Source organism: Rhinolophus sinicus, linkage group LG12, assembly GCF_036562045.2.
Source record: "Rhinolophus sinicus isolate RSC01 linkage group LG12, ASM3656204v1, whole genome shotgun sequence".
In the NCBI taxonomy this organism is placed as follows: Eukaryota; Metazoa; Chordata; class Mammalia; order Chiroptera; family Rhinolophidae; genus Rhinolophus; species Rhinolophus sinicus.
In genome coordinates, this window is record NC_133761.1 from 11,165,663 (window position 1) to 11,186,570 (window position 20,908).

The 20,908-nt window shown below is 39.7% G+C and overlaps 1 protein-coding gene across 5 annotated transcripts in view; it reads right to left on the reverse strand.

Moving 5' to 3' along the window:
• Positions 1–20,908, reverse strand: part of NSMCE2 (NSE2 (MMS21) homolog, SMC5-SMC6 complex SUMO ligase) — a 213,248-nt gene that overhangs the window by 138,821 nt on the left and 53,519 nt on the right. For all 5 annotated transcript variants that reach the window (XR_012490921.1, XR_012490922.1, XM_074317044.1 and 2 more), the window contains exon 4: positions 5,383–5,536. Coding sequence is in view for 3 of the 5 variants with exons in the window: in XM_074317044.1 (XP_074173145.1) it covers positions 5,383–5,536 (154 nt within the window). In the remaining 2 variants the exon portion in view is untranslated. The remainder of the gene's footprint in view (positions 1–5,382; positions 5,537–20,908) is intronic.

Below are 20,908 nucleotides of genomic sequence, written 5' to 3' on the forward strand. Positions count from 1 at the left end.
AGCCAGTCTCTGTTGTGAAACTTAAGATTTTTAGCATTTCCCAACAATTAATGGTCATCCAGCAAGTGAATGGCGATGGCTTCATTAACCTCATGAAGGGAAAAATGAAGCGCAATTGAGGGCCACAGAGACGATAAAACTGTCTACAGAAGGAATACACGTAACATCCAAGTCCCTGCCCTCATGGAACTCAACTGCGGTTCTGAATAGATGCTGAAGGTAGAGGAAAAGCAACCCACCAGGAACAATAAAGTGAAAGTATTTAATGCTCCGGGGAACTCCCATGTAATGGGACCCTTGACTGACGTGAATGGCCATTCCCTATTTTCAGTTTGGAGATCTAGATTGAGCATGTTTAAAGGAAAGGTACACAGTGAATTTGTGAATCCATATAATTATAAGATTACAGTGTAAATTCACACACACACACACACCTTGAATATAAATGTCACTGTCACTGAAACTGATTTCTAAGTTTCACTCGTGGATTCAAATAGCTCCATATCTTATTTTCTGTACAGCTCACCTCTGACCTAAAATCATGTTAAATCTGTGGTGAACATCTTCAGATTAGCAAATCTGCACTTAAAATGACATGCTCTCTTTTACTCTTAACACTGAAATGTACCAACAAAATTGTATGTTATATTAGATTATTTTAATACTAAAGATCTCAGATTCACAGCCAATTCTATTTTTGACCACAAAGTGAAGCTCTTATATTTTGAAGGTTTCTAAGTACCAATTCTTGTCTAAAGCGCTCAATTTCTGCACTAAAATGCCTGAGGCCTGCTATTCATATAATAGGCAAATGCATAAAAGGCACCAGAAAGACTGCTTGATGACTTGAGAAAGTGTCTATACAAAGGTGCCGGCACATTCGAAAAAAGTTCTACTGATGTTAAAATTGCAGGAAATCATACGTTGTGATAGTGGAGACAGTTTAAGTAAAAGGCAAAAAAGAGAAGAAATTACATGAGCATATTATTTAGAAAAATTAATTTCACCCAAAAAAATCTGGTTACGTCTGCCTTAAACCAAATCATACGGTTTACTTCACAACTTGGGTTAGTAAGAACACGATTACCATTTAGGAAAGTGGAATTTTTTTCTGTGAAATTGTTCCCTAACTCAGTTATTATCACACTGCCACCACTGTCATCTTCTGTAGAAACATAAAAATTATCTTCAATCAATTTTGATTTGTATAACTCCAAGAATAAGAACTAAAAAAAAAGGGTGGCATAGGTAGGGAGACCAGCCTACATATTAAGTGACTCAAACTAAGGTCTTCTGGCTGCTAAGCTCATATTCTTTCCACTGTGTGGTACTAGCTCTTTCTCAATAATAACATAAACCTAAAGTAAGCTTTCAGGGTTTGCAAGCTTGATCTTGGTAATAACCCTGACAGGTAAACTGGGGCAGACATTATACCTCTAATATATAGGACACTGGGTACCCAGGGATAAAATGATTTGTCCAAAGAAATTGAATCTAATGCCTGGTGATATCCACAAGACACAAATATCTACTGTAGTGCATCTGTTATGTTTGTATTCTAGGGATGGTAAGTACCAGCTATCTACTACACTGCCTCTTTCCTGCCATCATCTTTCATCACACTCTTTCCTGCTGGGCCTGAACCCAGCCTCAGAATCTTCTGGAACAGAGGCAGCCCCTATCAATTGACTGGCAATATTAGCCATCCAGATAAAATCTGCATTCTTATTCTTACTCTCTTCATTTAGGTACTGCATTATGTAACATTTGTTTCTAACTTTCTTTCTTTGCTTTTGATTTGATATTTTTATTCATGTTTCTCTAATTATTTCATGTTTGTATGCATTGTCTTCTCCAAGTACCGGGACTCCCTCCGTCTTTTATTTATCTCAGATCACCAACAGCAATGATTCATACACAATAGACGCTCAAAGTGTTCTGAACGTACTTGAGACAAATGGATGGTATTTATGAAAAACATCTCAAGTTATAAAAGGAAACCCAAAAGCAGAAACTGCCCTTGCTTCTGATTATGGTTTAGAGCAGGAGGTCAGTAAATTTTTTCTGTAAAGAGTCATATAATAAGTATTATAAGCCTTGTGGGTCAGGTGGTCTCTGATGCACCACTCAGCTGGGCCATTATAGTGTAAAGCATCTATAGAAAATATGTAAATGAATGAGTGTGTCTAAAATCCAATAACACTTTATGGACACTGAAATCTGAACTTTATATAATTTTCTCACATCACAGAAAATTATTCTTCTCTTGATTTTTCCCCCAACAATTAAAAATCATAACAGCCATTCTTAGCTCGCAGGCCATAGAAAAAGAGGAGACTGACTGAATTTGGCACTCTGGCTTAGTGCAGTTCTCAAAGTGACAATTTCTGGTGGTCTGCAAGACCCCTTCAGCAAGTCCAACTACCCATGTGTGAGGCCAGATTTTCTGCGTACACTTCAACCAAAACAATGTATTACGAGAGACTGCATACAGAAGCAAATATGACGATCCAGCTGCCTTCTATTAAGGCAGAAAACGAGGAGATTTGCAATAATGTAAAATAATGCCACTCTTCTCACTAATTTTTCTTTATGTTATATTTCATATATTATATAATGCTACTTATGTTAACATGTAATGGATTTATTATTGATTTTTAAATGGATTAGTATTTTTTAAATTCCCTCGTGTTGATTTCTAATATGATAAATGTCAGGAGCTATAACCCATATAAACAAAAGTTCTCTGGGGGCCCTCAGTAAATTTTAAGAACGTAAAGGGATCTTGAGACCAGACAGTTTGAGACGAGCTGCTGAGGACAGCTGGGCTGACTCATCCCCGCCGGCAGAGTGTGCCCAGCCAAGCTCGTTCAGATCCACCCACCAGACAGACCACCGGATGTCAATCTCTGTCCTGACTTCCCCCCACCTGAGAGCTTCCTGGTATGTCTTTGATTAGATCCTGATTGGTTAAAATTTAATCCCATTCAATTTGTGTTCTTGCACAATAAAGTTGGTGAACACATGGTGGTTATTTTCATGAAAGAACGCTTCAGATATGTGCAGACCATAAAAAAACGCTTCAGTCTTTACTTTGCCAAACTAGGCAACTTGAAGCAAGTATTTCTCCTTGGCTTGTATTTTCCAATCTTTAAAAAAAAAAAAGAATGACTGTAATTCCTTGCCTCCATGAGAACACACCTCGAAACAAACAGATTTCACTGTCTCCTTTATAAATCATCGTCCCTTTGAGTTGCCTCCACAAAAACTGTGGGGGCCCAATGCTTGTCAGCTTCCTCACAGCAGCATTAAATCTAAAGAAATAAAATACACTAGACGTGGTGGAAGTTTAATTGACAGTGCTAATAATAATGCACTAAAAATTACATTTTGCAAGTAAAGGATACACCTCTTTAAGAGAGTATTAATATTTTGCTTGTTCAGTTATTTGAGATTCAAAAGAATATTTTAGGAGAAACAAAAGCGAAAATTGTCTTAATTCCAGTGTTACCATATATAGGGAAACCTTATATAAGGACGCATTTCTTTCACTATAAATTTACTTTGTCATAAGGTTTAAACTTTCTATCCAAATGGTGTGTACTGCTAGCTTGGGGACTCTTGCCACCACCCCTCCCCCAATTTTAGGGAGAATTAAACAATAACTATGATTTCCAACATTTATCATTTTGTTGAATTACATACTATTAACTAGAAAGTGTTTCTGCATAAGTATACGATTCTAAAACTCTTTATAGTTTTCTCTTATGGACTAAGAATTTTATAATCAATAACGAAGGACTAAGAAATTTATATTTTCAGATATTTATCTTTCAATCTGTATTATAAAATACCTAAACTATCAGGAATTATGATCAGAAGTTAAATTTGCCATAATTTGTGATTATTGGCTCCAAGAAGTAAAATAAAACACATTTGGCTATTTTGACCAACACCAAAACTGAAATGCACTAGCATCTTGAAGATCAGAAAGCCATTAGCAAATTATTACCTGTTTGGGGATTATTACCCATTTGGGGAAACTGCAAATTATATTAGAAAGACTTTGGTAGCTGTGATGTTCAATGAAGAACAGAAAACAGACTTAAAATGTGGGGAAAATGCTTACTGTTTAAATCTACACAGTAAAAGCAAAAGTCTCACCATAATTGCAAAACATTCCAAATTGTGAAACATAATTTGTAAAACAGACAAAAATAAAGTAGCTTCCTCAGTTATTTTTTGAGATCTCAGCATCAATTTAAAGAAAGTGCTTATATTTAAAAGAAAGCCTATTTCAAAATATGAAACCCTATACTAAGTACAAATAAGGACACAAAATAAATTTGTATCTCGTATCATACAACATTCCTCCTGTTCCATGTCTGTGTAAATGAAAGTGATGTGAAACTTAAGTGGAAAAAAAACAAAGTTATTTCCTTCACTATTCAATTCTTTAGGCAATAAAAGAAACTCAAGCTGAAAAGGAAGAATAACAATTGATGCTAAGGTAAAAACAATCAAATTACATAAAATTGTTATGTGAGTTACATGGAAAAAGAAGGGGAAAAACAAAGATAAATAAAAAAAGGATATGAGTACTTCACTGTGTAGAAAAGGTACATCATTTCTGGCAAATACTGTCTACAAAAATTTTTTTGTACAATAAATCATGTTCCCCACTCTCATTTTTAAGTTAAAATTATGCCAATTAAAAAACCTGACTATAATAAAGTTGATTAGGAAGGCAACAAATTTCAAAATCACATGGAATTTATACTAGCACAAAGATAGAAGAGATTCGTAAATTACGTAAATACTAACCACTGTGTACACCTAAAACTAATATAAAATAATTAGTTTGAATGTCAACTGCAATTGAAAAATAATTTTTTTTTTAAAAGATAGATGGGATCAAGAGAATTCTGGGTCACACTTAAGAAGAAAAAATAGTCTGAGAAAACATCGTTCCTACTGTATTCCAAAGCAACAAAACTAGAATTAAAGTATGGTTATTTCAAAGCTTGGCACAGCAGTTTAAAATTTGAAAAACACCCTTGTTATTTTAATAAAATAGTTTTCCGTTTTATTCTAGTTTCCCAATTCCCCTCCCCAAGAGTGGGACAACACAGTGTAATTTTCTGTAGCTGGTGGGGAATTTTCTTAGCACTTTGTGGAAACTGTTGGCTTTCAGAAACAGACAGGCTGATTTGAACCAAAGTTAGACAAAACACAGAATTGCAGCAACAATAAAAAGCCATTTCGAAAGAGGATCAAGCCAAGCAGATAAGCAAACTTTATACAATCAACTTTCTGGGACTGTTCATCAAGTCAGTTCCCTAATTTCAAAAAGCCAAAGCAAAGCAAAGCGTGCTGACTTACATTGCTTCTTTAGTTCTTTCAGCTGTTGTTTAAACTGTACAAATTTTTCATTATTTTGAAAATCTGCATCAGAATTCTTATTCTGTAAAGCCAAAAATCTCTTCTCCACTAATAGCTTGAGATCTGGTATTTTCTCTGGACGCTCTTCTTTTACCTGAGGAAGACCATGACATCGTCTTAGTTAAATGTTAACAATAACACAGTACCATTATTTTTATCTCATTTCATTCAAATAAAAATATGAGGTAGAAAACAGAATCTCCCCCAACAGAGAAGCAAAGAGGTCGGGACTCATTTCAGAATTGACTGCTGGTAAGCAATGGAGGATCATTCATCCCATCCCCTCACGGCTTTCTTCAAGTACCCCTTCCATGCCCTAACTTGCCATCTCCTGACACTACTGGAGGAAAACATCACAGCAGCCCAACTCTTGTGTCTTCCACTTGCAGACCCTGAGCACCCCCACTTCCTCCTTTAACGCAGGTCTGCCCCACCCGTTTCCCCCTCCCCATGTGGTGATTCCATCCTTCGTTCTCCTCTGCTCTAACCGTCTGCCTCCCTAGGTGAGAATGGCTCCTGTTTCACCAAAGCAGTTGCGACTTGAACCTTGAACTTCACCACCTGCGGCAACAACAAGGAATAGGTGCCCCCTATTTGGGTCAAAGCTAAACTCTCAATCTATGTTCTTAGTTTTCCTCCCAATATTTTATTATGAAATGTTTGAACACGCGGAAAAGTTGAAAGAATTGTATTTTACCCTTCACCTACTTTCTACGTTTGCTTTGTCACGTAATATATTCATCTATCTGTCCCTCTTGCCATCCTCAACCTTGTTTTTAAGTTCGTTCTGAATTCCAACTTCTTCATCTCCTGCAGAACTTGCCCTCTCTCTAAGCTCTTCCCTCCAAAACCTATAAATTGGCTCTTTACTCCCATATTTTAAAACAACCAAGCTCTTTAATCCCGTCCCACTCCTCCCAGCTATTTTCTCTTTAGAGTCCAGCAACCTGCGGGGGGAAAATCACCGATACCCACTGTTTCTACTTCATCCTCCTCAAACTTCAGCCACTATAATCGAGCTGCTGGTCCCACCACCTCATGTCAATTCCACTTCTTCAGGCCTCTAATTGGTCCCTTCAATCACTGGCCTTTTCCTGATGCTTCTGCCACCAAATAAAATTCACCGAACTCTCCTTGTGCCCCAATAAGCCTTAGATTTCTTCCACAGCCCCAGTGATATTCAGTTGCATTTATTTATTTAGTTATTTAATTGATAAACTTTTATTTATTTCAGTGTGTTTTTCCAGGACCTATCAGCTCCAAGTCAAGTAGTTGTTTCAATCTAGTTGTGGAGGGTGCAGCTCACAGTGGCCCATGTGGGGATCGAACCAGCAACCTTGTTGTTACGAGCACCACGCTCTAACCAACTGAACTAACCAGCTGTCCCCAGTTGCACTTATTTTTATGTGTTTCTTTCTCCTAATGAAATGTAAACTCTTTGAAAGATGTCTGATTTATCACTGTGTTGCCAGCACCTGGCACATAGTAGGTAGTACTCAATATATATGTACTCGATATATTTCAAACAAATTAATCTTATTTGCTCCAAATATACTTACCCACTAAAACCCATAATTTATCAACTGTTATTAGTATTGGCTGAGCACACAACAGAATTTCTGAGCTGGAAGACAACTTAGAGATCATCTAATCTTGATATCTATCCACCTTCTCCAACTTTATAAATAAATAAAATGATATAAAAAGAAGTTAAATGACTTACCTACTAGCTTCCAGTTAGGGGCAATGCTAAGACTATAAGAAAAAACTCAGGTTTAGTTCTGGTCAGTGGGATATATTTCTGATCTCTATGAATCTGAGAACCTATGTATGTGAAGTCAAAAAATTATGTGCAATTTATCTGCTTAGATTACCCTTCGTCATGGAGAAAAGAATTACATAATCTTCTTTTGCTTAATTGCTATGCATTTTAATTAGCTAAATCCAAAACGAAAATTAAGCATAAAACCAAAATGCCTGAATTTGTATTTCTAGTACAGAGTGAAGTGTTCTTACTGTACTGGTGAAACTCCACCAGAGCTGGGATCTACCATCAAAGAGAGTTGTGAAAAACACAGAGAAGCTTTAAACACAAGTCCCATACGTAATTAAAATTTAAAATAAGTGCTGTAAGGCTAAAGAACCAATAAAGCTTGGTTTGGAAAAGAGAAAGTAGAAAAGCACTTTTAATAATGCCTTGTGTCTCAAGAATAAGAGCTATTAGACACGGTGACTAGCTATCCTCGACTTCTCCACTGGATAGAACAAGATGCGACAAGTTCAGATCATGGCATGAAAAGTTCAGAGTAGATACAGAAAATAAATTATGAGTTCTTAGAAAAGAATTATAGTCTCTCTTTCTGGATTTATAAAACAAAATTGACTCACATTCACACGAGATGCTAATGGCAACATTACAGACTGGCATACCAATGAACCTTCCGGAGGTCTTTAATGAGTCGGAAGTTATTATTTAATCTGGGGTGATCAGAAAAGATCCGATCTGAACAGAAGGTCAGTAAATACAAACGTTCTTTTCCAACAAAGTCTCTAACCTACTCAACACACGTAATTTCCTTAGTTCAAATACAACCACTACTAAGGAGTTAGAAGAATGGGGTGGGCAGGAAGAAATGGATGGAATAGGCATTTTGAGGTTAGCAACATGGCAACCTGAAACACGACCCTGAAACAGGAAAACCTGAATAAACCAAATTTGGTGATTCAGAGTACTTTTATTCCCCACAGCCAGAACCTCAAGAGAATTGCTGTAAAGCACATAATTTCATGGCTTCTGGAAATTGGATGCTGCAGTCAGCATAGCTATCTACTGCAAAGAAAACTTACTGTACTCTTATCAAAACGAGAGCCTGGAAAATATCAGACTCATTATCTGTTTGAGTCAATGCAGTAAATGGGGATTAACAATATTTTTAATGGTTTCTTGCTTGGTTTGTATCTTCAAGAGAAACAGATACATAATCCCAAAAAGGAAAGGAAAATAGCCATTCGTTGGGTAGCTGACCATATGTATTATCTAGTCTGAAAAAGGGAAGGATGGCCATCTCTTCCTAGGACAAATTTAAAATATCTCGAAGAATTCTGAGATGGGTGGAGAGGATCTATTAGATCCTGGTCCATCCCTTTATTAAAGTCTCTAGATAAAGGACTTAAAATCTCAGTGAATTAAAAGGCACTGTGTATTAGCTTGCTAAGGCTGTCATCACAAAGGACCACAGGCTGGGTGGCTTAAACAACAGAAATGATTTTCTCACAGATCTAGAGGCTGGAAGTGAGACTAAGGTGACAGCAGGGCTACTTTCTTCTGAGGCATTTCTCTCTGGCTTGAAGATGGCTGTCTTCTCCCTGTATGGTCACATGGTCTTCCTTCTTTACGTGTCTGTGTCTACATTCCCTCTTCTTAGAAGGACACCAGTTATATTGGATTAGGGCTCATCCCAATGACTTCATTTCAACTTAATTACCTCTTTAAAAACGCTGTCTCCAAAGACTGTCACATTCTGAAGTACTGGGGTTAAGGACTTCAACAAATGAATGTTGGGGCAACACAATTTAGTGTATACACTGAGTTAATGGATTTTTACAACAGGTTATAGATGATTAATCTTTAGACCATTATCATTTTTAAATGATAGAAATGACTAACAAGTAAAATTAGCAGACGCCATACGTACATAATGGGGATTTAACACTGCCCTTGAGAGAGGAAAAAGTCAGGTTTTTATGCACCACTCCACTTACCCATCCACGAGTGCCCCCTATGTGCTAAGCTAAAAGGAGAGAGGACCAGAGAAGTCGATTGGGGAGCAGATGGCAAATAGCTTTGAGAGCCAGGTTATGGAAGTGAGACCTGTGACAGGCAGCAGAAAAGACACTGAAAGATTTTAAGGAGTAACGTAATAATACCATGAGAACTTTTTTTTTAATGGTTACTATAGTTAACGCACATCAGATGCACTACAGACAGAAAGAAGGAAGTTATTGCTGTATGTTAACTAATGGCAGAAGGGCTGATAATTTGGTCACAATATAGTATTTTTGAAGCAGAATGGCTTGAGTCTTTTTGTGAGAGGAAGACCAGGATGGATGATGACTCCAAGATATTCAATCTTTAATATGGGCAACAAGCTAAACAATGTTTTCTTGGGAAAGAATGGGGCAGTCCTGAATGTCTATACAACATCTAAGTGGAGAGATCTAGGCAAGCAGCTGGAAAGACATTTAAAATGAGAACATGGGAAGAAAAAGAAGAGAGGAAAAAGGAGCTCTAAAACAAGCCAAGAAGAAAACCAGGAGTGAGGCATGCCACAGAAGACAGGAAAAGAAAAATTTCCTTAAGAGAGAATGCTTGTCCTTTGGGAAAAATGCTACAAGAGAGCTCCAGCAAGATAAGGTCTAAATTCAATTCTTAGGCACTGGGACCTATTCATCAGTCTCGACCTATGAGCTTGTGAAGCTGCTCTCAGGCAAGGGTTATTCCACTGGTGTCTAGTGTGCTGCTTGTTATACAGTAGGTGCTCAAATGATGCTGATGAACGAGTGAATCACAGGGAGGCCAATTTATGCTGCATTGAGACGAGAAAAAAGACTAAGGGAGTTCTGTGGGAACAAGTGAATAAAGTTTGGTGGCAAAGAAGACAGGACGGAGATCATGGGAAAGAGCTAAAGAGACTTGTTTATTTGCATAGAGGGTAACAGTGGCTTGAAGTGAAGTTGATATGATGGAGGAAAAAGAACCTGGCCCTTGGGATCAGGCAGATCCCAGTCTACCCTATGCATGGAACTTAGGACAGCCCTTCTAGGCCCTGGATTTCGCTCACCTCTTCGTCAGGAATCGGGAACGCCCAGCTCAATGCTGTGATAACTCCATTAAATCATGTTTGTGTTTAACTTTGGCACATAGTGGACGCTAAAAAAATTTTATTCTTCTCCTCCCAACTTTAGCACAAAACCTTTAACATGGTTGTGGACTGAGAAGGAGCCAGTGGGGAAACATAAATCAAAAACACTAAGAGAAAGCAAGTAACGGATTCCATTTGAGAAAATCATTCAAGTACTAGGGCAAAAACTCCAGAAGGAAGAAGACGCCAGCTGGGAAAGCACAACGGAGTCTCGCGCAGGTGTCATCAGGAGTGCCACAGGGCCAGGCAGGCAAGGACCAGAGAAACCCTCAAGCAGCAGAGGACAACAGGAAGTGGTGAGGGCTGTGCGGAGCAGATGTACAAGCCCCAGGTGAGAGGAAGCTACTACACAGCTCCAGCTGACTGCTGCCTCGGGAGAGAGCAAGCCCTGTTTTGAAAGTTCTGTTTTAGAGAGCTAGACTTCTGTGAGACGTTTTCTGGCTTTTAAAACAATGTATAGTCTAAACAATACATCAGACTAAAAGCCATGAATTTGAAAACTCTGTTTAATGCAAACAACGTATTTGGGACATAAAAATAAAAGTACGTCTGTGATCCACAGTATTTGGGTGGCCTAGTGCAATTCCCAGACTGCTACTCTAGGGATGAAATGTGGTCCTTGCACACAAGACAGAATCATGGAAAAAGATGGGTGTAGGGGAGAGAGGAGAAAGTAAAGGATTCCATTTGACATGCTAATCCAAAGTATTTATGATTGAAAAGTTGGGCTCTACGCTTGAGATTAAACTAAGGCTCTGCTATTAAGTGAATGACCTTAGAAAAGTTATTAGCGTGGTTCCCCGAAAATAAGACCTAGCCGGACAATCAGCTCTAATGCATCTTTTGGAGCAAAAATTAATGTAAGAAAAACCCGATATTATATTATATTGTATTGTATATTTATTATATTATATTATATTATATTATATTATATTATATTATATTATATTATATCATATTATAAAGACCCGGTCTTATACTATAGTAAAATAAGACCGGGTCTCATATTAATTTTTGCTCCAAAAGATGCATTAGAGCTGATTGTCCGGCTAGGTCTTACTTTCAGGGAAACACGGTATTAGGTAGGTGCAAAAGTAATTGCGGTTTTTGCAATTATTTTTAATCTTTTAAACCGCAATTACTTTTGCACCAACCTAATAAATGCATCTACCCTTAGTTTCGTCCCTTGTAAATAGAAAATAATAAGTATTTACCTCACAATGTTGCTGAGAGAAAGAGATGAAATGAAGCAATAAAGCCCTGGGCTGTGTGTCATAGAGAATATTCAATAATGAGGAGCTGCTTTACTGTTATCATTATATACAGGTCTCCAGGGTGCCTGGATATATGGGTCTGCAGCTCCACAGACTAATATGGAAACTCCCACATGGAGGAAATCAGTGGATCTATTGATTTTAATGAAGAACGTGGAAATGGATGGGATTACCAAGGGGACCGAATACACAGAAATTAAAAAAGGATAGAACTCAGGAGAATACCAATTTATGGAGCAGCTAGAAGAGTCTAAAAAAAAAAAAAATATACAGGAGTGAAGAAGACAGCCAAAAGAAAGTATCCCACAGTCTAGAAAGAAATTTCAAGATCTGTCAAATGCTGCAGAGAAGTCAAACTAATAAGCACTGAGAAGTGTCCATTGGACTCGGTGATTGAGTCCCTGAGGACTTTAGCAAGAGCAGAGATATGCACTAACTGCTGACTCCAAAATACCCAGAGCTTTGTTTAATGAATTGTTTCAAAAAGATGGAGGCGTGATTGGAAAAAAACACACAGATCCCCGAAAGTTCCACGGACTCTCCAACTGCTCAGTTGCAGCTGAGTCACTCATAAGTGTTCAGCTGCATTTAACTGGAACCCAACACGCCTGTGACCACACTGTTTCTCTTATGTCAGCAAGGGGAATGTAACCAGTGAGCCGACTGTCACCAACTAAGTGAGGCCTGTTTTTATCAACAGAGCCTGGCTGTTTCAGGCAAAAAGAGAATGGTGGAAGCGAAAGGCAGACCTCGGTCCTTACCCACAGTGAAACGACGTACTACTTTCAATGTGCTTTGAGTGAACATTTTAAATATTTCTATGATGATAATATATCTCATTTCTTTCAAACAAGATTGTACACATATACAATTACTCAAAGCGTGTCATTTTATTGCCATAGAGCAAAGTCAAGGTCTCCTCCTCCAATTATCCTATTGCCGTACAGCCATCGTCTCACTGGGAGGGGAGATCACAGGCGCTAAGGTTATTAATGGGCTCGGTTACTCACATGCTGTTGAATCATGTGAGGTCTAGTATAATGTTAGTCATTCTTGTAACTGAACCAAGACGCGGATGCATTTACTCTCTCCGAAACAGCCACTGTTCGATGTTTGGCTACCAAAATAACATACACCCAATGATTTATATTTTGGAAATCACACAGCCTTTAGAAATGTATTATGGGTATACGTAATAGTGAGAAGCAATTTGCTTTGTGTTCTGCTCAGTACATTAAGTATTCCCAGTTCTAAGTCACCGTGAGCTTGATGGAAGGCTATGGGGACCTGCTTTCATGCAGGGAATACAGAAGGAATTGCCTCAGTTGGTCCTAGAACACTCATTCAGCAAATATTAACTGAGTCCCAACTGGGCGGCAGGCATTACGTGAAGCACTGAGACCTGGAAGCTGGCCGGGACTTAGGACACACCACCAACCCAACTAGTCACACACAGGGTGAATTTACATAGGCCAACGTCGTCTCCACCTTTCTATAGCAGAGAAGCTGGGTAAAGTTTTTATTGAAAGGCATGTCCAGGCTGAGAATCGTTATGCTTTCACTGGCTATCACCTAATTGCATGTACATAGGGAGACACATTACATTTTCTATAGAGTTTATGATACTGCCTTTGCCCTGTACTTTAAAAAAAAAAAAAAAAAAAAATCACACACACTAATGATGACCAGCGTGGATTACACCCTTCATCCCCTGCCAGTTTCTGTTGTCCATTGCACAATCCACACTGAACTCTGTTGGACCCAATTATTCGTCGTCGAGTGAGTTTCCCAGTGCCATTATTTAGTACGACTTCTGACAAAACACTTAAGAGAGAATACTTCCTTCAAATGGAGTTCATAGTTTACCAAGGTGTTGTAATACACCATTACTGGGCAGTGGCCAACCAGATATGGAAACATCTTTCCTTCTTCAAGCCTTTCAGAAAATTTTTGAAAATGAATAGACTAAACATGGGTGAGAGTGCTATTGGTTTAGTTCTAATGGACCGGTCCTGTTAGAATAGGCAGTTGTCGAACAGATGGCAGTTAGACGGGGCAATCTGCCATCTACGTGCATCTGTTACTAAACAATTATGCTGTTGAAAATTATTCCAATAAATTTCTCATGGCACCATTCCCACTATAGATTATGATCAACAGGAATCACTTATTTACCCAGAATAGAGCATTAGGATTTCCATCTTGGGGGGGTGTTGGGGTTGGGGGGGTGACAAACTGCTGATTTTGCTTCTCCAGGTTTTCTTCCTTCTTTGGCAGAATTCAAAGACATGTACATTATTCACTTATTCAATTCAATAAATATTTACTGAACGCCTACCACACACAGGCACTGCGCTAGGCTTGGAGACGTGATAGTAAACAGACTAACCTGGGCCCTCTTGCTCTCGGGGGTTTGGGATCTGGTGGAGGAAACAAATATTACTCAAAGAGTCAAACAAATACACTGCCACCAACTGTGATGAGGGCTGGGAAGGAAACAGATCAGATGCTAGGAGAGCATGTCACAACATAAATACTGAGGACACCATTTCATAGGCAATCTTTTTTTTTTCTTTTTTTTCTGGCAATCTTGTTAAGCACTGTTCAATTTCAACTCGGGTCCAACTGAGTGGAGGGTGAGATGAGGATTACGATTGCTGTTATTAACAGTTTACACTTGTTACAGCACCTTTCATCTGAGTTCAAAGCCTTACGTACACAAGAATCATTATCCCGATTTTACAGATGTGAGGAATGGCAGCTCCCAGTAGTTCAGCGTCTTGCCCAAGGTTACACTGAGTCAGTGACAGATGGTTTCAACTCATTTAACCCCTCTTTCAACTTAACTTTGCTTTGCATGTGCCTCCAAATAACACTTCAGAATGAACTTTCATACCCATCTTAATTTTATGAAAGCGTACTTAATTTCAGGCACATATCCTCAACCTTTGGCGGTCATTTGTTGGTTCTTACATGAAAAGGCACTTATTCCGAATTTGAAATTGCCTTTCCTGTCCAGCATGCCTCTGCTAGCCACAGATTTACTAAACGCCACATTTATCATTATAGTATCTCACTCAAGATTTTGCAGTGAAGAAAGTACAGCAACGGGTTGATGCTTGCGGGATTTACTGGCCTTACCAAGGACCCCATCAGCCAGAAAGATGACCTTTCAGAATGCTATACTATCTACTGCAGATTCAGTTCCAGTGCTACCTGCGAGACACCACCTCATGAGGTTACCGTGATGTCCCACAGGATGCTGGCAACCACTGAATAACATATGACATTATTGCTCCAACAGCCAGAACTCAGGAGCCTAAGAACCAAGGGACAAAAGGAGAATTATCTACACATCTTCACTTCCTCTCATCACACCTAATGACCAAGTTGCATCCCCCCCCCATGGCTACAACTCTAGTTCTGCTGGTTTAACAGTCTCCGTACCCAAGAGAAAAGTGATTTCACGAGAGGACTCAACAAGGCTTCCACTGATTAGAAAGCTTAAACTGCAGCCTAGCAGTTTTGAGCTCCTCATGACACTGAACAGACAGACAAAAAGTGAGGTTACGGAACTGGTTGGGACAATGAATCTTGATTATCGAGGGTAAATAGGATTGCTGCGACAGAGTGAGGAAGGGGAGGTGTGTATCTAGAACCAGGAATGCCTCCTGGTTTTGCCATGTCTACTGGTAAAAGGGAAGTCAGAAACAACTCCGTAAGGAAGGACCATCAAGAACACAGATACCCCAGGAATGAAAGGATAGGTGTGACAATCAGATAAAAACCTACAACCCAGAGTTGGCTGAGAGCAAAGAGAACATGAAATGGGTAGTGGAGAAAGGGAGTGAAAAATACCAACTACGTGTTCAGGCCCCATAGCAAAAGTGAAGACTGAAGCAGCCACTCATATTTCTTCCTTGCTTTGACACGTACGTACTTACTTACGTTTTGAACTAATGTCTCCCTTTCCCTTTCTGCTAATATTTTATAAAAAGTGAGCTGGTGGCTCATTAGTTACAAAATGCCCTAACGGGACAGTAACAAAAGTAGTAAGCACGGCCCAAATTTCCTAGACTTGGAAACAGTAACTGATAAGATGTTATATTGGGGAAACAGAAAGCATGTTTTTTGCTTTTCTGAGAGATAACTGCAGTCAGAAGGGAGCATTTTGTTGTTGTTGCCACTGTTTGCAAGTTGAAGTCTGGACGAAAAGTGTACGCGCCAGAGGTTGAGCGGCCCCGCTGACTGGCCGAGAATCATTTGAACATCTTTCCAATCAATGTCTAGGGAACTTTCCCACCTTCTGAGTGATACCTCACTGGGATAGGACCAGATAGTCACTTTCTCAGCTTCCTGTGCAGCAAGAGCACAGGCATATCACGGTGGTCCTTTGTGGGACTGCCGGCAGAGCGCATACAACCAGATTACCAAGGGGGCTCACCTTTCAATTCCAATTCTCCCTCATACTAGCTGTGCATTCTTGGGCAAGTTATTAATACTTATCCTCTAAAAACTTGATTTCCTCATTTATAACTCGACCCAAACCACAGGTTGTCATGAATATTGAAGGAATCAGTGTAGTTCAAGAATTTAGAGCTTTAAATTCCAAACCCAGCAGCCACTAGCCACATGTGGTTCTTTAACTTAATGAATAAAATTTAAAATGTAGCTCCTCCCATTTTAAGTGCTCAACAGCCACAGAGCTTCCCACAGTGCAGACACAGAATATTTCTTCTACTGTAGAGAGTTCTACTGGAAAGTGCTGCCTTCCAGGACATTTCCTGGCCCTCAGGAAGCACTCAGATGGTAACTGCTGCTATTATTCTGACCAGCATTGTTATCACTAGTATTTTACATTCCACCCTCAGAATTAATTTATCTTATGTCTAAAGTTCATACCTTTGACCACCTTCACCTAATTCTTCCCCACCCCCATCACCTCCCCTTACGTCTGGCAACCACCTTATTATCATCATAAGTATTACAACCGCAAGTTTAAGATACAGCTGAATGTAAAGATCTGCTGGAGATGGACAAGTAAAAAGCAATTCAATGGGGTCATAGCAATAGCTGCTCTCAGTGCATAGCTTAGTATGGGCAAGTAAGTCACTGAGCTGAGCGCTTCACAGGGATTGTTTTATTTAATCTTCCCCAAACAAATGAGCAAACAAGCTAAGCAGTAAGAGCTGAGAAATCCCCATATTACAGATTAGGAAATCGAGGCCAAGCGCTGGGACTTGCACTGGCAGGTCTGTAACAGCACTAAGTCCACGACTGACCTACTACTTAGACGACAGTTACTTCCCGAGTGCTCACTCAGAACCGTGCACTGCTCTACACGCTGGGAACACAGTAGGACACAAAAGGGACCAAGCCCCTGCCCTCACGGGGCTTATATTCCAGTGGAGAAGAATAATAAGAAAACATATAATTCGCCAGATGGTAATAAGTGCTGCAGACAACAATTAAAGGGGGAAGGGAGGTGAGCTCTTCTCTGATGGACAGCCAAGGAAGCCTTCACTGAAAAGACGACATGTGAACAGAGACCTAAAAAATGTTAGAAAGGGCTGGAGAGTGGAAGGAGATGAGGTCAGAGGTGAAGAGAGAGTGAGGCTGGGACAGACCGTGGAGGCCAACGTGTGACCTTTAGCCTCTACTCGAAGATTGATGGGGAGGTTTTGAGCAGAGGAGTCAGAAGATCTGATTTTCTTTCTTGAAGGATCACTTTGGCTGCTATGATGAGAATAGATTTTAAGGGAGGAAGGAAACCAGTTAGAAGCAGGAAGCCAGCTAATAGGCGACTGCAGTCATCTAGGCAAAAGGTGATGATGGCATGAATTAAGGTGATAGCAGAAGGGGCAAGAGGTGGTCAGATTTTAAAATACATTTTGAAGGTAGAAACAACAGGGTTTACTGATGCACTGGATATGGGTTGTGAAACAAGTAAGGAATTCAGGACAACCTTGGTTGGACCTGACTCAATGACGCAGTACAGCTGCTGTTGTCTGAGGTCGGGGAGTCTGGAGGAACAGCCAGTTTGGAAGAAGAAAAAAAAAATCAAGCATCTAGTTTTGGAAGGTTAAATGTGAAATGCCTACAGGAATGAAATGAAGAAGAAATAAAGAGAGTTGAATGTCTGAGGCTTGGAGAGAAGACATGGTTATAGCAACAAATGCTACGAAATATATTAAGTATGTGGCATTATTATAAGAGCACGTGGAGTAACATGCTTGGTGGACTGGGTGGTATTGGGGAGCGTTATTTAAAAAGAGGCTACACTAAGTTTGTGAAGGGTAAGAAAGAGTTAGGTATTTGAAAGTGAAAGGAGGGCACTCCCAGTAGAAGAAATAATGTGAGCTAAGGCCAGAGGCAAGAGAACATTCCAAGAACTAGCACAAAAGAATTGTAAAAAATGAGACTACAGAGTTAAACAGGGATATGTGCCAGGTTAAGAACTCTGAATTTAATCCCAAGTAATAGGAATAACTGAAGCTGTGAAAAAGACAGGGAAAATAATCACATTTCTGACTTAGAAATATCTCTGGGGCTACTAGACGGAAAACCTATTAGAAGAGAACAAAACCTTGTATAGCAAACTTGACACAGGAGACTTAAGATGGAGATGAGGCAGGTGAATTAATTTGACGACCAATAAACTTTGGTGATGGATGCGAGCTACGAGGAGCGAGGGGAAGTAAGGATGATTACCACGTTTCTGATGTGAGAAACCGGGTGGATGGTTCAAGGGGAAAACTTCTCTCTGGGACATGCTGAATCTACAGAGCACCCGTAAGTAGAGCTGTCAAATAGATGACTGAATTCATGAGTGTGGTTCTCAGATGAGCGATCTGGAATGGAAGTAAGGATTTGAGACTCAGCAACATCAAGACAGTAACTCAAGTTATAAGCCTAGATGCTATCTCTCAGGAAGAGAGTGCAGTGTGAGAAAAGAATCACAGAACAGGTAGATTTAATGGGTGGAGATGAAGTGGGGTCCACCAAGGAGATGATGGAGAAGTAGCCAGAAGCTAGGAAAAAACAAACAAACAGACGTGTGTTACCATTGACAGTCAAAGGAACAAAACAATTCAGAAAGGAGGGAGTTATTAATAGCAGCGAAGCTAAATAAGAAATCAAATGAACATGACTTCTATCCACCATTAACCTAATCAAAAAGTCACTGTGCCACAGGAAATTCGGCTGAACATTATCCACTGGGTTTTTTACTAGGTGTGTAACCTTGGGCGATTTCCATTAACTCTGTCTGCCCTACCTCCTCATCTACACAAGAATGTTGTATTAGCTACTGCACCCAGCTGTTGTGAGGATACGTGGTGAGGTGCGTAAAGGACCTAGTGTGTGTCAGTCACAGAGGCACAAAAAATGCCCTATTTTTATTACCACATAGTTTATGCATGTCGGACAGGCAGATCCAAGTAACAAGGAGAACAGGGGTTGAGAGTATGAGGCTACATGGAACCAATGGCCATTGAGTTTTGAAAAAGAGCAATTGGGAGAAAAGAACTATAATCTTTTCCCCGTTCTTCCACCTCTTTCCCAATGTTTCCTTTCTCCCTCCAAAGCATATGTTAGTATTTACACAAAGAACTCGGTGCACACATTTACTCCAATCATCATGTATTTGTGATGCACGTGTTACGCTCTTAAAAAGGGCAGCTTAGACTCATGAGCAGCCCACAAACAAATAAACAAATGTTTGGTAGACGTTAATCTGTCGATTAGTGGTTTCAAAAATTCTTCCAACAGTTTTTGAAACGATAAGCCAGGTAAGGCTTATCAAATGAAATATTCTAACAACACGATTAAGGAGACCTTTGAACAACCAAATTGGCTTTCAGGTTAGTTTCGACACTGGCAAAATGACAGTCACAGAGAAGTTTCCCAGATGGCATATACTTTCCTATCAAGGATTATTAAATGTTCCACCCTTTCTTGCTCTCACCTCCTCAAAGACATGAGGTCAGGTGAAACTGGGAAAACTGTCTCCAATGCTTGCCTTTCTAATGTAAGAAACATTGCGCTTTTACAAAAGAATTCCACTGATTCTGGGGGTTGTTTTTTTTCTTTCATATCTAACCTAAACTATTCCCTTCCTAGCATAATTCTTTCATAGCCTCTTTGCTTTACCGTTGGCTTTGCAATTCTTTCAATGAGACTGTCAACACACAAAACCCCTGTTATAGTCCCTTCCTGCTTGCTTATTCTGCGTTACGTCCATCAAAGTCAAGGTTCCAAGAAAAGTCCTAGCTGAGGATCTCTTCCATACAGCTCAGAAGTGATTGGTGATACTGGAGCTTATCTTGTGGTCAAGATGCACTTGCTTTAGAATCTAAACAACAAAAGAAGTTATTTCTTGCTCCGGTCTTTGGGTGAGTAGCATGGAAGAGGAGGGATAGCCGCACATGCTGCTACCTATCCTGAAGAAGGCAAAGGATTTGGGAGGAGAATGCAGCAGCGCTAAGCTTCATGGAAGCCCTTTCCTTCTGAGCGGTCTGGGCCAGGAAGACCAGCCTCTGTACGTGGAGCCACTGGGAAGGAACCCAGCCACCACGCGGCTGGAAGAGCTTCCTTCCCACATTCCACATCCTCCATGAAAGAGAGGATCCTAATAACCAAATGAACAAATTCGCCATTTCTGTTGTCGCCAAACAGAAAGGCAATGCTCATTGTTTTCTTCCTTCTGTCCTTGCTTAAGTATCCATCAGAAAACCTATTTAATAAGACTATAGAAACTGAAAATAAAGAAGCATAGTATCTACTCCGGGGACACTATCTTTTTCTCTAAATCTGTAAGTTAACTCCTAATGGTCACAGTGCCCTGAGGATTCTGACAAACAGGAAGTCAAATCCCTTGTCTTTCTCCCATACACATACCTACAGCGCAGAATGAGGGCAATCTAAGGATAGGAGGCTGGAAGTTTCCCTCAGTTATCGCATCTCACCTAACACAACAAAGACTACAGGATTACTGACACTGCAGCAGTTTACTAATACCTTATCCTTTCCCGGCTCCACCCCTCCTGTCCGGCAGCCTATCAGTTTCTCTGATGTTGCCTTCTCTATAATTAATATGGCTTCCTCATATTTGAAATTACTTCCCACAACTAAAGCTATCAAATTGCCTTTTCGCCTTCCAATTCATCTCCTATGAGAAAGGGTTCCCAACTAAATGAAACTGAATTCTACCCACCATTAATCCCATCAAAAAGCCATGTGCCACAGGAAAATTAAAACAGTACACAAAAC